Below are 18,033 nucleotides of genomic sequence, written 5' to 3'. Positions count from 1 at the left end.
GTCAGACGCCAGTGTCTTAGTCTGAAAGGGTACTAAGAGTAAAAGAGTAGTAATTGCGCCATATTTACAAGGGTACATAGTTGCTAGATTGTGTTCTACTACAACTCACGCAAACTGCATTATTGATGACTGAAAATCTAGAGTTTGACTTGGTATTAGGTTAAGAATGTTTTGGAGAGTAATTCCACACAACTGATACATATACAGATAATTAATCAGCATACGTTATTAAATCGTGAAAACCGAAAGGGAAACAAAGTGTACGACGACGACCCATCAAAAAATGAAGTTGAACTACAAAAAATGACTATAATCTGGAATGAGGAAGATTCTTACATATTTATACATAACGTATAATTATTTTATCGACGTAAAAACTGTAAATTTTGTATTTTATATAACAAACATCATGCTGCAACCTTCAAATTAAGTTTATTCATATTGTGTCGCTTTCTAGTATTCCACAAGTTGGTGTCGTTAATAATTATTAGAATTTGAGTCATTTTTGAAATACCTGTCGTAGGTATTCGACTCTTATCACGTCCATCGACATATAAAAACTATTAATACTAATTCGATACTATTTTTATACCATTGTTTTTTGTTTTTATTCTCATTATTACTTTGTATAATATTGATAAATTACCGTTAAATTATGAAAAATAACTTCGCACAAAAACAAAGAGAGATGTAAAAATTGTAACAGAAAAAAACACGAAGGTGAAACAAAAAATAATAGTCTAGGATACGATATAAGGTCGATTTGCACCGATCTGTTTAATGGATAAAAATTATTGAATATGTAATTTAGCAAGTTAACAATTTGTAACGTTACAAACGTCACATCACAAACGTTACAAAAAACAAGTGTTGCCCGATATAATCTTGTTGTAACTATAATTAATTAATAATTAAAAAATTACATTTTTTTTATAAATAAAAAAAAAATTCGACCCGGGCAGATATTGTTTCAGATTTTTAGGTCATTCTAAACAAAAAAGGTCTTTTGTGATTTTTCTCTAAAGTTGATCGTTTTCTAGTTCTACTAAACAATTTAAAACTGAAAAAAGAACGAAAGATGACAATTTTCAAGGCTCAAAAACATAAGTATAAAATATTAATTTTGAAGTTACGAAGTACCTAAGTTCAAGTTAAATCCTTATTCTATCAGTTCTTGAAAAGTCCTTTGGACTTATTTCATTCTGAAACATTGTTTTTTAGTTGTTAATGCTCGTCTCCCTATAAGAAACCTTCCTCATTAACGATTAAAAAAATATGTTTTAGAATAAAACATGGCTAAAGTTCTTATCGAGACCTGATAGAAACAGGTTTGAACTTGAATTTATATACATACTTGATTATTACAAAAATGATATTTTTTACTTGTGTTTTTGAGCCTTGATCAACTTTAGAGAAAAATTACAAAAGATCTTTTTTGTTTAGAATGATCCAAAAAATCTGAAATAATATCTGCCCAAGTCGAATTTTTTTAAATTAATAAAAAAATGTCATTTTAAATTATTAATTAATTATTGTAGTTAGAACAAGATTAGATCGGGCAACCCTTGTTTTTTGTAATTGTTAACATGCTAAATTACATATCCAATAATTTTTATCCATTACACAGATCGGTGCAAATCGACCTTATATCGGATCCTTTACTATAATAAAATAGAGCTATTTCAACCTAGAAACATATCTAGGAGGAACAATATCTTTGGGATCATGTAAAATATTGATCGGTACCTATATCTAAAAAAAAAACAACACAAGTATTACCTTTGAAAATACCAGAGGAAAAGATCTATGATCGACTATATTCTTTCAAATAGGAGCTATTCCCTTCCAGAATTTTAGATGTAAGGACACTAATATTAGCATCGTTAGGAAGCGATCATAAGCCATGCTCTGTTTTTAAATCATGAGGAGTAATTCAAATTTAACGCCTCATAATGATTGTTTCTAATTGGTCCAACCTCAGGCAAGTTTACTACACTGTTATGAAATTTTAGACACTAATGACCTTTATGAAATTTTGACAATATTTTCATTTCATAGGTTAATTAAGTTACATCAGCGATTTTTGTGTATTCTCCACTATTCCTTTAATTTTTAGATTTTTAGTCTGCTTTTATATAAAAAACAGTTGTTTTTAGAACTCCTTAGTGACCGCCACGTATTAATGTAATATGGATTACCGTCAAAGACCGACATGGTCAACCAAAAAAGAAGATGTATTTGGTGATTTTTCTAGGGACTTTCTTTGGTGTGAATCTGTCTTTTTAGTTTACTCCTGCTGGTTTAAAAACAGCATATAGTATTGTGCAAAATCCGAATGAAAACTTTAGACTCAGGTAAAAAAGCTCTGAGCGAAATAAAGATAAATAAAAGTAAGTCTCTCCCAAAGTGAATAACTCCGTGGTTCTGTACATAGGTGGAAGTAAACGAAAAAGACTTACTTGAAGTACAATTCAAATACGATACAACAAGCGTGCAAAGATTACAAGAGAATAAGAAATTATACACATTCGTAAGAAGAATTAAAAATGAGGTACGCTTTAGAAACATGACCCGGTACAGCCAAAACGCAGAATGTTGGAAATTGCAAAAACTAGAATACTCAGAAGAAGCACAGGAAACACGCTGATATAGAGAATAAGGAGTGACGAGAACAGAACAAAGAGTAATGTAGAGAGAAAAAGTAATGCACAGTATGTAAGAGTAGAAATGCGGACAGAAAAGTCGTTAAAATAACAAGAGGCAAATCACCAAGTGATAAAAATAGTGTTAGCCGACCGTGCAAGAGATGGACTGACAATCTTCCTACAATGAATACGCAAAATTGCTTATATAAAAGAAGAAGAAGAAGAAGAAACTCATACAGTTGCAAATACTACACACATACACATATATCAAATAACTATTATGAAATCTAAAAAGGAAGAAAAATATCGAAAAAATAATGGGATATGAAAAGTACGGAAGAAAAGTAGAGCCAATGATAACAGAGAAGACAAGTCAGATTTTTCAGCAGTAAGATCACAATTATCAACTAGAACAATTACCACAAAAAACAAGTAAAAAAAACAAGGATATACTTATAGCAATCGTGGATTTTTGCCTAAAAAGCAATTAATGAATACAAAGAAAATGGGATTTTGTTTATAAATAATTTTGTCAGTGCGGGACAAATAAGACTTTTATGTCGGGAAAACATCGAGGATACTAAATGTTAGAATAAATAAACATGAATCGTACAATAAAAGTAGATATTAGATCTCAGAATATGCAGACACGCGTGGTATAGTCAACATACTGTAATAAAAAGATTTTTCAAGAATCTGGAAAGAAACACATAGCTCACAGAGAAAAACCACCGGCGCTGCTAAATGAAGCAAACGTCTCAGCAAATTTTAGCAAAATTTGATTAACCATACTTGAAAAAAGACTGAGGTGTTAAACGTAAAATATTGAACTGTATGGTAAATGGTCAGTGTAAGTGAAGCAGATCACATCTTCCAATTAAAGATATTTTGATAAAGCACTTTCGGTACAATAAATTTGGAGCAATTTTCTATATTAAAAATTAAATTTTACGTCGATAGTGAAAGTGGAAAGATAAAGATCTCGGTACTCACCCTGTATAGCCAAAACAGCGCCGACTAGAAGAACTTGTAGATATTTCATGGTGTCTGCTAAACCTCTGACATTAAAATGCCTCCGATCGCGGTAAAACATAAATGAAGATGCGTCTTCGTCGTCCAAGTTGTCCGAGATATATTAAACCAGTGGTGTAACAAAACAAGAATGTCTTATCCTCTTTTTGACTATAAATAATCTATCAAATGATATTTAGAAAAAAAATATGTATGGTTTTTTTATCGTTATTTATTATGGAATGATTACCCAGTTTTTAAATAAACCCATACATAATCGAAAACCTCTTATTCCCCGAAGGTGTCAAGGTATACAAGCTAAGCTGTTTTAAATTTTTTTCTACTTTACTCCACTCTTTTCTGTCTCTAGCTAGTTCCTTCGCCTCACTCAATGTCTTTCCTCTTACTTCGAGAATCTCGCTTATGCTATTGTTCCATGTTTTTCTTGGTCGGCCTCTACAGATTTTCCCTATTTCTCGCTTCCCACATCTTCTTCACCTGTCCACTGGCAGATCCAGAAATTTTTGGGGGGGGGGTCATGCATCTTCATTTTGAAGGTCACTTTTAGTCTTAACACCAATAGGATAAGTGCGTTTTCAAATATTTTTGGGGGACATGACCGCGTGACCCCCTCTGGATCCGCCAGTGACGTAGTCTTACCACCCCTAGGATAAGTGGGTTTTCAATTATTTTTTGAATGGGACTAATTTTTTTTTTTTGTTTGACGGCTCTTGTGTTTTCTTTTTTTAGGATTATTGAATTGATATTTATTTTTGTCTGGGGGTCATGACCACCCGTGACACCCCCCTTTGATCCGCCACTGCACCTGTCTAGTTTCGTTCATTCTGATCATGTGTCCCCACCATTTCAGTTTCTTTTCTTCTGCTTTAACCTTTAATGATTTCGTTCCTAGCTCTTGCCTAATGTCTTCGTTTCTTCTTCTGTCTGTTCTTCTAACACCCACCACTTTCCTTAAGTATTTCATTTCACTTGCTTGCAGTCGGTTTTTCGCAAATTACTGAAAAAGTAAGTATTTTATGGAAAAAAGTATTGCTAGCAAAAATATAGCTTATAGAAAAGTGAAAAAAATGGTGTATTCACGAAATCTAGAGACCAAGTAAAAGCAAAGTTGTAGCTAATTAAAAGTAGGTTCTTTTTCGTCAAATTCCAAATCGAATATTTCAACGTGAAATAACCAAAAAAAGAAACACTTTTCGGGGAAAACTCATTATAACTTTTTTCAAGTGTTTAAAAACGGTTCAATTTTGTTTTTCAAAAAAACTTCTACCATTAAAAGTAAGTGGTACGCTCAAAATATTGTTGGTCCCGTTTATTTTTTGGTAAAAAAATCGCGAAAATCACCTCTTAATTAGCATCCCAAATAAAATTAATCGTTACCTCTTCGCAAGTTACTTTACTTATGTATTTTTTGTATGGTATATAAGTTTCATTGGTTCAATGTGCACATTTTTGAAAAGAATTGGCTTTAAAATAAACATATTTTTTAATTTTCAAAAAAATTCAATTTTTTTTCCAAATAGCTTAAAAATTATTAGTAACACCAAAAATCTCAAAGAGTAATAAAATGTACGCTTTTCTTTTCTAAATATTTTAAATTTTTGGTTTGCTTGTTAGACAAAAACTGGTGCTATGTCTGTTCAAAATTGGCATAAACTCGTGATTAGTTACTCGTTCAAGCCATTTTAACTACAGCCTTTTCAAAAATAAGCACTTTGAACCGATGAAACTTACAGATCGTATAAAAAGAATACATAAGAAAAGTAACTTGTGAAGCGGTAACGATAAAATTTATTTGGGGTGCTAATTAGGGGGTGATTTCGCGATTTTTTTTAACAAAAAATAAACATTTCCAACAATATTTTGAGAGTAACTCACTTACTTTAATGTTAGAAGTTTTTTTTTAAACAAAAATAAACCTTTTTTAAACACTTTAAGAAAATTGTAACGAGATTTTCTCCAAAAGTGCTCCGTTTTTTGGTTATTTCACGTTGAAACATTGGATTTGGAATTTGACAAAGAAGAACCTACTTTTCATTAGCTACAACTTTGCTTCTACTTGGTCTATAGACTTCAGCATACACCATTTTTTTCACTTTTTTATAAGCTATATTTTTGCTAAGAATATTTTTTTCGATAAGATACTTACTTTTTGAGTTATTTGCCAAAAACCGTCCAAAATCATGTTTTTTTTGTTAAAAATGAACATATTCACTCGCAAATAACTCGAAAAGTATTGACTTAGGGAAAAAACTCTATAGAACAAAAGTTGCTTAGAATTAGTCATTTTATCCAATTCCGGACTTATTTTGACTGTACATTTTTCACCCCCGAGAAAAGGTATTCCCCTCTATTTTTGTAAAATAGAGGGGATGTAGAATTGTAAACTTTTTCTTATATAATAATAGACAATTTCAACTACCTATTCCCAAATTTTCATCCTTCCTTTATTTTTTTTGGGTCAGATTGTCCTTTGATCGGGCTATAGCGAAACTATGGTGGGACGTAGGCTAGTAGGAAGGCTAAGGAAGAAGTGGATAGACAAAGTAAGAACCGATGATAAAGAGATATTGAGGGTGGCCAACTAGAGGAGAGCAGCCACGGTGCCAGGGACAGATACTTGGAGGCGGATGCTTGGGAATTCCAAGGTCCGACTTAATCTGTAGCGCCATAGGAGAGAGAGAGTAGTATCTGTATCTACCAAATTAATACCTCTGTAGTTTTCTGGTTTTTTGTTTTCTTTTTGAATAATAAAATTAGCTCGCTTATCCTGTTTCAGAATTGTTCAAAATGTCGCTACAGCGTCAGGTTGTAGATGTCGGTACAGCGTCTAACAGAAAATTTTTGTTTATAATTTTGCTTAGTGAGCCAGTTCGTTTTCTTTTTGGGTCAGAGCAGACCATAGGCATCTCTGAAGAGCTCAAAAGAGTGAAACGTACGTAAGAGGATGATGGTCTACCTCTGAAACAAAATGAAATATTAACTGTCTTTCATTTTCTATTAATTTTTCTCCTATCTGAGTACAGGGAACCAAGACTCGATGGAATTTTACCTAGATAAATGGACGGGTTATGGAATGCAATCTTAGATCCCCTTGTCATGCCCCTAGTATTCTCATTTATTGTTCGTTTGTCTTGCAAATTTTAGAAGACACGAATGTGGGTTGTCATCAGAACTTGGTTCCAGAGCCGTGCGGTACATCTTTTCAATATGATGCAAGTCTTCGAAATGCCGCCCCTTAAATATTATTGAAACTTAACTTTTATTTTCATTAAAAGAAACTACACAAAATGAACGAAAACTTTTATTAAAAAAAACATACTTTAAATTAAACGAAATATAAAAAAAAACTAAAAAACTATTGAAAACGGTTATTCATTTTTAAACGAAATATGTATTAGCACTACATTAAGTGGGTAGGCGCAAAATTTGCTTGTAATGCTTTTTAAATGTATTCATTTTTTTTTCGAATCCTGAAAAAACTGATTAGAAATTTTTTTGAAAAATTTAAATGTAGAATAAAAAATTACATTATTACCAAGGGCCGAAAAACCCTGAAAATCTCTATAATGTTTATTTGAATCAGTTACAGGGTGAAAAAAAGAAAAGAGAAAATTAAGTGTAATTTTGAATTTCAAATATTTTATTCAAAAGAACCCTTTTGTTTATTCTAAGGCACTTTCGGCCCTCGGTAATAATGTAATCTTTCAATCTGCTTTTAAATTTTTTAAAAATATTTATTAGTACTGCTTTCGAAAAAAAGTCAATGCTTTTAAAAAGCATTGCAAGCAAATTTTGCGCCTATGCTCTTAAGTAACATTTACAAAAATTATAACTTTAGTAAGTAAGGTATGCTTTATTGTCAAAAAATTTTACCAATTTGTAGACAAAGCTTATAAAATAAAAAATACAATAAAAAACAAAAAATAATAAAAAAAACTACAAACAAAACAAAAACAGAAACAGACACCAAGTAAATGGCGAGAGTTATACTACTTAATATAATTTTATAATTATTAAGTACACATTAAAAAATTAAAAATTTTGCAAACAATATGTATACAACGTCAGAGCAAAAAGAAGGCGAACGAGGAAAAGGGAAAGTAAATCAAAAGTTCTATGCCGCTGAAAATATGTACAAAAGTACTCGAAAGTAATAATCCTGCAAGTCAATTTGCTGAATTCAAATCGTTTATAAAAAAGTCATTCACTGTATAAAAAGCTCTCTCCAGCAAATAAGCTTTCAAGGCCTTGCGAAAAGCGGAAATGCTGCAATAGATTTGATGTTAGATGGCAGGTGATTGTACATTTTTCTAGAATTGTATAGTATAGAGCACTTAACCAGCTCAGACCGTGGGGTTGGCAGATAAAGATTATGCTCCACGTTTCTAAGGGGATAGTTGTGAGTGGGTCTCTCTGGACCTTCTGATGCATGTTTGCGGATTATACAAACGGATTCAAAAACAAACAAAGAAGGAAGAGTTAATATTTTAAATTTTTTAAAGAATTCTTGGCAATGAACTCTGCTATTGAGTCTCAGGGAGCAACGAAGAGCTCTCTTTTGTGGTTTAAAAATACGCTCAAATTGAGTCGCACAACATGTACCCCAGAATGGAAGGGCGTACCGAAGATGAGACTCAAAAAGGGCATAATAAACGGTCCTAGATGTTGACAAATTCATTTCCGTAGCAACTGATCTTAGCGCAAAACAAGCAGAACTTAATTTTTTGTGTAAGGCATCAATGTGCAAGTTCCATTTTAGAGACTTATCCACAATAAGCCCTAAGAACTTCACCGATTCAACTACCTCTAGACTGTTGTTTTTAAGTACTAAAGGTTGCATCATACTGTTGTAAGGTAGGACTTTGGTTTTAGAAACGTTAAATAACAGGAGATTCGAATCGCACCACGATTTAATGGTGACTAGGTCTGTAGCTATGGTATTGCGAAGATCCATAATATCCGTGTTACTCCAAGTAATACTAGTATCATCTGCAAAGAGACATATTTTACCTTTAATGTTCAGACTAGAGATGTCATTTATGTATATCAGAAACAATATAGGGCCTAGAACTGAACCCTGAGGTACCCCACATTCTAATGGCATGCAAGAAGACGTCTTCATGTCAACCCTTACAAACTGACTTCTTTTATTAAGATATGATTTAAGCCATTTAAGAGCCTTTCCCCTAAATCCATAGTGCTGTAATTTGTCAGTCAAGATGTTATGGTTTACACAATCGAATGCTTTAGAGAAATCACAGAAAATTGTTGCTGTAGAGTGATGGTTGTTTAGACTGGAGTAAACATGATCGAAAAGGAAGAACACAGCATCATTCGTGCATTTGTCACTCAGGAATCCAAATTGATGTGGAGTAAGCAATTTGTATTTCAACAGAAAAGATAAGATTCATTTTTTACCAGACTTTCAATTATATTCGACAACGTGGGCAGGAGTGCACTTACTTACTTACTTACCCTTCTCACTTTAATTTTGGCAAACTCGTCAATCAGATTGGTGTAGTCTAGTGGGGATAGATAGGTGTAGCAGCTAGCCAGTGAAATAAGTCAGTTTGTTCTTCTTATGGAGCTTCGTAAATAGTTTTTAATTTTGAAAAACTTCTTTCCTCACTAGCTACCGTGACAGGGAGTGTTAATAAAATTCTTAGTTTACAACTACATTTGCATGGGTATAAAGAAATTAGGTCATTTTGGCACAAATAGTTCAAAACCGCTATAGATTTCATGAAGTATGGTATTATTTGAAATATATCATGTAATTTTTCTATAGTCCGTCCCATCTTGACTTTACAGTATAGGGAACATAGGCAATACAATGTTTTTAGCGCGGCGATAGCGATTTTATCAAAAAGAATTTGTAATCCAATATTAAAGAGATTAAATTAAAACTGTTTTAGAAAGACAATCTACAATTTTAGGATTCATATGCGTAAAAACTATAGTATATAAAATAAACTTAAACGCATACGATTCCTACAATTTTAGATTGTCTTTCTAAAACAGTTTTAATTTAATCTCTCTAATGTTCGATTACAAATTATTTTTGATAAAATCGGCATCACTGCGCTGCATTGCCTATGTTCCCTATACTGTAAAGTCAAGGTGGGACGGACCATTATATCATCAGATTTTTTTCTTTTTCTATTGAAATTATTGAATGAAGATTCATACAATATTTTTCTAGTGTTTCATCATCTATTTACCTCAATTTAAAAATATATAAAAATTTAAAATTTTTATTATGAGTTTCTAGATGCGAAAATCGACCAATCAAAGAATTAACGGCAATGTCTAAAATATAGATGAACAAATTGACTTTAAATTTAGCTTCATCTGTTAAGAGCTTGTCCACAGATTTTCGTAGTCAAATAAACGCTTTTTTCTCCTGGCTCGAATTTCATTTTCAGTTGGAAATTCGGAACTTATATAATCGGTTCGCTAAACTCAGACACAACTGGCTAGTGATTTTAGTAAGTAATTTTGCCAATTTGTTAAAATTGGCAAATTTTTTTCAAAATTGGCAAAAAACAAAAAGATTACAGACTAAAATCACTAGCCAGTTTTGTCTGAGTTTAGCGAACCAACTATATCAAAATTTTCTGCAATTTCATTAAATTTTCATTTGGTCATTAGTATTAGCCATATTGTCTGTAACTTTTCATTTTTTCTACAGTTTCTGACAACATTTTTACACAATCTGACATTTTTTTTTGTTTAACTTATTATGCCGCCCCCCTTGTGATGCCGCCTGATGCGACTGCCTCGCCGCATCACAGCACGGCACGGCCCTTCTTGGTTCCAGTAGAAGCCTTAAGATAAAATAAAATATTTGTGGAATAAAGAAAAATAAAATAATTGTGGAAGATGTACAGAATTTTATAATAATCAAAATCGTGTAACCTGATATCCGTATCCAATCTCCGCCCGTGGTTTAATACTCCACTGAATTTTTCAAGGATCTCTTTAACGATATCGATAGAATCTAATGTTGTTTTAGTATTTGACTCATAATTGGATGTGAAAAATTGCATAATACGAACTGCTGTTACCTACATAATAGTTGTCTACATCTGCGATCCCAATTTTTTTTAGCTAAATGAGTTTATTGGATAAAAAAGGGGCGTAGATCCGGTGATTGTTTCGTAGATCAATCGGTGAGTCTGAAAAATTAAAGTTTTAAATTGTTCTTTACTTATATGTTTGTATGAAGCTAGGACAAATAATCCCCGCACAAACAATCCCGGACAAAAAATCTCCATAAATTATCCCTGGACAAAAAATCCCCTGACAAAAATCTCTGGACAAATAATCCCCGGACAAATACCCTCACAAAAAATCCCGGGCAAATAATCCCCACAAATTATCCCTGGACAAAAAATCCCCAGACAAAAATCCCTGGACAAATACCCCCACAAAAAATCCCGGACAAATAATCCCCACAAAAAATCTCGGACCAAAAATCCCCAATACAAGAAATATTTGCTGCCGAATAGTTCTCTAAAAATTTTCCCGAATGCAATCGACTCAAATGTTTTTCAGCCTCAGAGCTATAGCAATAGCAATCGCCATGAAACCGCATACGGCACTAAAATAATGATTAACAATTAAGATTAAGCACGAATTGTAATTTCGATTATCAAGTTTTGAATTCCAAGTCTGTGCCGAAAACTTCAAATTTTACATGACAAACGAGTGGCAGTTTTTTTCAAAAATCGTGGAAGATATGAGGAATGAGCTAAGGCTGTGGGGTAGCAACCATGTTGTAATTATTCGCTTAAATCTTTTACTCACTCTGCTTTGAATAACTATGTTCGAAACATTGCCTGTTCGTGGTGACAACTGCTGATCCTGAAAACGATAATCTTGATTGTAATGCAAAAAAACCTGTTCCTTTTTGTAAATTTAACATCAAAAATATTTAGTCATTATCATTATCAATGGTGTTATAACTTTTCGAGTGTCTTTGCGAGTGATTTACTATTATATGTTACGCGGACTTTGTGTCATTATTTCCCATTGTCTTACTCCCATTTTCTACAGATCTTCTCTGACTGCGTCAGATCGTTCCACCTTTTTCTAGGCCGTCCTACAGACTTTCTCCCATCTGGTCTCTCCCGAGCAACTATGTCTGGTTTGATTTTTGGATAAATTTTTCGCATGGTATATTCTAAGGCCAGTTTAAACAACAATGGGGACAACGGATCTCCCTGTCTCAGTCCAGAATTTACGCAGAAAGCATTTGATATTTCCCCCTATTCTAACTTGTGCAAAGAAGTTACTTACACACATTTGCGTTACCGCAGTTAGTTTCTTGAGTAAGCCCAGCTCGACCATTGTATTCCATAGTGTAAGATGATTAATTGAATCATAAGCCTGTTTGAAATCTATAAAGATCTGATGCACGTCTTGATTATACTCCCAATCCTTTCAAGCATGTCTTCTTCTTCTTCAAGTGCCATTTTCGTTCCGAAGGTTGGCGATCATCAGGGCTATACGTATTTTCGAAACTGCTGACCGAAACAATTCGTTGTTGCTACAGCTATACCATTCCCGTAGATTCTTTAGCCAGGAGTTTCGTCTTCTTCCTATGGACCTTTTTCCTGCTATCTTCCCCTGCATAATTATTCGAAGCAGTTCATATCTTTCGCCTCTTGTAATGTGTCCCAAATATTGCAGTTTTCGTTTTTTGATCGTAAATATGACTTCCTTTTCTTTATTCATTCTTCTCAAGACCTCGACGTTTGTGAGTCTCTCCGTCCATGATATTCTCAAGATTCTGCGCTACATCCACAGTTCAAATGCCTCCAATTTTTTTATATCAATCTTTTTCAGCATCCACGACTCCATTCTGTAGAACAGCATTTGTCTAACAGTAAATATTTGATCAACAATCGATCTTCCGGGCCTGAAATTACACTGGTAGTCACCAACTATTTCTTCGGCGTATGGCAGTAATCCTTGTAATAATATGTATAATAATATGTACATAACGAAAAATATTTAGTCATCAGTTGCAATTCACTGCAAGCAACATTTCAGAAACCTGCTTCAAAAGCTATGTCAAAAACCGGTGTTCTGCGTTTTCATAACAAAGCAAAACATTCTTAATAGCGCAAAAATTTTTCATGGATGCACACAGATAATAGGCAATGTTTTGAACATATTTATTCAAGACAGGAAGGCAAAAAAGAGGAATTGGTCGAAAGAAATATTCATGGCTCCGAAACCTTCGTCAATGGACTGGCTTATCAGCAGATCAATTATTGTTACATGCCGCACAAGATCGAGAACGATATCGGCAAATTGTTATGGAAGCTACCCACGCCTAAAAATTTGGGCACGGTACTTAAAGAAGAAGATTCAAGGCAGAGTGAGCAAAAGATTTAAGCGAATAATTATAAAAAAATACAACATGATTCCCACAGCCTTAGCTCATTTCCCATATCTTCCACGATTCTTGAAAAAACTCACACTCGTGTGTCATGTAAAATTTGAAGTTTTCGGCACGGAATTGGAATTCGAAATTTGGTAGCCGAAATTACAATTCATGCTTAATCTTAATTGCTAATCATTATTGTCTTGCCGAAAAGCGGTTTCATGGTCATTGCTATAACTCTCATGCACTGAGGCTGATTAAACATTTGAGGCAATTGCGTTCACGGGAAAACTTTTAGAGAACTATTCGGTAGCAAATATTTCATGGGGATTTTTGTCCGGGATTATTTGTGGGGATATTTTGTCCAAAAAAATTTGTCCGGAATTTTTGTGGGGATTTTTTGTCCGGGGACTTTTGGCCCAGGGATAATTTGTGGGGATTTTTTGTCCGAACCCCGTTTGTATAGGTATATCAGATTTATAAAATTTACTTGGAAACATAGTCACAACTTCAAAATATTTGATATTAGTGCTTTTGTTCTTCATATTTTATGTTGTGATTACTATTGTCTTGGTTTATCACAAATCTTAGATGATAAGTACACCAGTGTGAACAGCTTTGACATGTGGAGGAAAATGTTTCATATTCGGTGTATTTCCAGAGCGGCAGTATATTCCGTGTTTGACTTTTTCGAGTATCTAGTAAAAGCATAGATATTATTTCTAGTTGTTTTTAGCTAGATATAAAGTTAATCTGTTAATCTCAAAAGGCGTCATTTAGATTTCTTGGCGCCGCCTCTTTGTCAACAATTTCCATGTTTTTTCTTTGTCAAACATTTATTCTTTTGGCAAATCCATACAATATTTGCATCTTTGATATTTTCATACCAACTTCTAATTTGACGATATCCCATGCTTCTCAAGATGAATCCACGGGAAACATCATCCGGAGCAATATTTTTTTATCAACTTATTTACCACGCCAACTATTTCTTTTCTGCCTTCTTACCTTTATTGCGAATTTGTTCGTTTATCTTGTTCTTCCTTTAAATAAGCAATTTTGCTTTTTCTTTGGCCGGTTGTTGCATTTGCTTCTATGGAAAGTTGTCACTCCATCTCTTGCGCGGTCGACCGATACTTCTACCGTTTGGTGATTTGTCTCTTGCTATTTTAACGACTCTTGTATCTGCCGTTCTACTATCAAACTTGGCACTCCTTAGTCGGTCTCTTAGTGTGTTTCTTGTAATTCTTCTGAAGATTCTCATTTCTGCTGCTTTCAGCACTGTGTATTTTGTATTCAATATTGCATCGTGTAACAGAAAATTTTAATTTCGTTGTTCCCCACCCTGTATCCTCTTCCTTTATTGATGCCCTTATTCCCTTATGACTTTATTAATGATTAGGTTGAATAGCATAGGGCTTAGTGAATTCCCTATATTATTCCATTTTTTTTCTTTTATGACCTTTGGGAGCTGTGCCCATTTAGTCAACAACATTTCTTAAAATTAACGCTTAACTAAACTTACCATTTTAAGACTATTACGAACCTAATCGAACAATCAAGGGCATGGAAGGGAACAAACGTTTCGCATCCAGGTGGCTAATAGGCGAGCGGCACACCCCTAATTTGAGGCATAGAAATCGAAAAAGCGACCATGATAGGTGAATGGCAAATTTTGGTCATCCTTTATAATTTCGAGGCCGCTGAATCCGAATATGAAGTTAATTTTTATCTTGAATTGGTGGAACATGTTCAAAAATCAAATTTTATGCAAAAATGCGAAAAATAAATTTTGATGATTTTTCGACTTTACCTCACCGTATCTTTGGTCGCTGTAAATATTTCCTTGTGAAAATTTTACTCTGTCATCTTAGAAGTATTTGGATAACAACTAGCTTTATCCTAAATTTTTAACCAAATTAAAAGAGGACTTGTTAATTTTTAAACATTTTGTTGTCAGATTTCGTTAGTTTCATGTTTACTTAAAAAAGTTGAGTGACAAAACTTTTTAGTTTATAATTAACCAACACAGCAATAAAACATAGATCATGAAGAAGTTTTCTGGAAAATTGCAAGTCAAAATATGCAATAGGAAAAAGTTATGTGACTTTATACACGAGTGGTACTCCTCCAAAAAACTCTTATTTCTCGAGGTATGTACTGATCACGGTGTGGTGAATGCCTAATGTTGGTCTTACTTTATGTTTTTGATGGTGTTTATTTGAATTTTAGACGGGGGAACATTGTCAAAATCACAATTTTACCCTAAAAATAAAAAAAAAAGAAATCACGTTTTTCTTAAAATTATTAAAAGTTGCTCTAAAAATCATTTTTTTCTATAAGACATTTTATTCTTCGTACCCTATATTTTAACACAAACGTGATTAAAAAGCTAAATTTCAAAGTTTGTCACTCAATTTCCGATTAAACTTTGCAATTCAGGAATCTACATCTTTCGTTTATAATTTATAACAACAATTTATAACTTTTATTATAATAAGACAGAAAGAGTGAGGCAGTTATCATTGTCTTCAGAAAGGTAAGAAATATATACATACTACAAAAATTTCAGAAAAAAATATTAAAATGGAACAGAGTTGTAGCGAGTTAAACGCAAAAAAATGTGATTTAATTTTTTTTATTATTTTTAGGGAAAAATTGTGATTTTGCCAATGTTTCCCCACGTAAAATTAAAAAAAAAACCTAATTTTCGTTTTCAGCTGCATCAAAAACATACAGTATGACGAAAATTAGCCATTCACCACACCGTGATCATCACACCACACAGTATCTCAAGAAATAAGCGTTTTTGGGGTGTGCCGCTCGTTCATAAAGTTACATAACTTTTTTCCTATTGCATATTTTGACTTAAAATTTTCCACAAAACTTCTTCATGAATTATATTTTATGCCTGTGTTGGTTAAAATTATAAACTAAAAAGTTTGTCACTCAACTTTTTTAAGTAAACATGAAACTAATGAAATCTGACTACAAAATGTTTAAAAATTAACAACTTCCTTTGTCATTTATTTAAACATTTTGGGCAAAGTTCGTTATTATCTAAATACTTCAAAGATGACACAGTAAAATTCTCAAAAGGAAATATTGACAGCCACCAAAGATACGTCGAGGTAAAGTCGAAAAATCATCAAAATTGTTTTTTGCATATAATTTGATTTTTAACATGTTCCACCAATTCTAGATAAAAATAAACTTCATATTCAGATTCAGCGACCTCGAAAACATAAATAATCACCAAAATTGGTGATTCACTTTAAGGTTGATTTTCGTGGTCGGTATAACGTAATTTTAGGGGTTGCTGCCGCTCGCCTATAACCACAGTCTACATAGACCACGGGATAAGGGGTACCTATTATTACCAGGGAGAAAAGACAACGGTAGCAAAGCTAGACCTAATCTAAAGCCTTTATCTATGGATTTCGTAAGTTGTCCATCTATTCTGACTTCCATCTTATTTTTTTGATAGACGTTTTCATTTTTTATAATATCCAGCAGGATATACAAGAGATATATTACATCTTTAAATATTACTCTGTCAAATGCTTACTTCTAGTCAATCGAACATAGAAATGCGGGTCTATGGTATTCTAATGCTTTTTCTGTAATCTGTTTTATGAAGAAGATTGCATCTATACACGACCTTCCCTTATCGAAACACTGTTGCTGATCTGTTTAGTTTATGAATTAATTCGTTCTTGCAAAATTTTAGTTGTATGTTTCAGGCTGCAAATTGATACCGCTTTAGTTTACTGGTTGTTTCTTATCGGTCTTTTTGAATAATAAGATTAGCTCGCTTGTGCTCCAATCTGCTGGTATTTCATTGTGTCTTATAATCTTGTTAATTAATGTTGATCTGTAATTTCAACAATTCATTTGATATTCCATCTTTATCTGCAGCTTTTCTGTTCTTAGTAATTTTTCAAGTGTTTTTTGTACTTCATGCTTGCTTATGTAAACTTCTGTCGTTTATGATAAATTATGATGGTTTACGATTTACGATAAGTTTGTGGCTCCAATGTAATTTGTTGTTCCTCTGTCTGTAATAACTTCTTTAAATAATCAACCCACGCATCCTTTTGGAAGGGGTCGGGTATATTAATTTCTTCACCTTTTTGACCTCTTATAAACCGCCACATTTCTTTTTGTAAAGCATAAAAATCATGCTCCAGTTCTTTTGACAACCGTTCCTAGTGCTCGTTTTAATTCTTCTTACACGTGCATCTGTTTAATTTCTTATTATATACGTACTTTTGTTGTATTTTGTTTGATACCTATGTACTGCAGGTGAACTTTTTTCTTTTCCACGAGTATCTGACGATGCAGGAATATGCTGTAACAACGTTGCAAAATTCTATTGATATCTACCGATTCATATGTATATATAGGATTGATGAATTGTGTCATATATTGGCTTTAAATGCATCTAAGCGACAGCAAAGCTTTGCTGAAATCTTAAATTCTTCGCAAATTTCGACAGCTCAAAATTACAGAAAACGATTCTATCGAATCGTATTTCGTTTATGGTGATCAGAGTATGTAGATGGCACTTTTGTAGCTATCCACTTGAAGTACGAAATAGCAAGAGATATTCTTTGGCCGTGTGGATGTGAGTTTGTATCAGCCCGCGTCTCATGTACCAATATTAGTGCCCTTACATCCACAATTTGGGAATGGAATAGATAACATAAATATGTTTTGAATAACAGATCTGTGTCTGCGAATTACCTAGAAACCTCTAAAATATTTTCAGTATCGATCGAATATAGTGATCGACTGGAACAGATACAGATTACGTTAACCTCCGCATTGAATATCGTCTGTGTCTGTTGCAATTACAGTCAAAACTTCAAAAAGAAACAATTCAAGACCACCACTTATTAACTCCAAAAACAAGTGAATGTTTGATTGCGTAAATGCATGGGAAAAGGAAAAATAACTAAA

At 33.1% G+C, this 18,033-nt stretch overlaps 1 protein-coding gene across 1 annotated transcript in view; it reads right to left on the bottom strand.

Moving 5' to 3' along the window:
* The window catches only part of LOC114328242 (protein obstructor-E-like), a 30,696-nt gene extending 26,921 nt beyond the window's left edge, over nt 1–3,775 (bottom strand). Inside the window, exon 1 of the mRNA XM_028277033.2 lies at nt 3,639–3,775. Coding sequence (XP_028132834.1) covers nt 3,639–3,738 — 100 coding nt within the window. The 5' untranslated portion in view covers nt 3,739–3,775. The remainder of the gene's footprint in view (nt 1–3,638) is intronic.
* Between the last annotated feature and the right edge of the window lie 14,258 nt (nt 3,776–18,033).

The sequence above is a fragment of the Diabrotica virgifera genome, chromosome 8 (assembly GCF_917563875.1).
Source record: "Diabrotica virgifera virgifera chromosome 8, PGI_DIABVI_V3a".
In the NCBI taxonomy this organism is placed as follows: domain Eukaryota; kingdom Metazoa; phylum Arthropoda; class Insecta; order Coleoptera; family Chrysomelidae; genus Diabrotica; species Diabrotica virgifera.
Note: the sequence above shows the minus strand (reverse complement) of the source record. Positions and strands in the feature narration are given on the sequence as shown.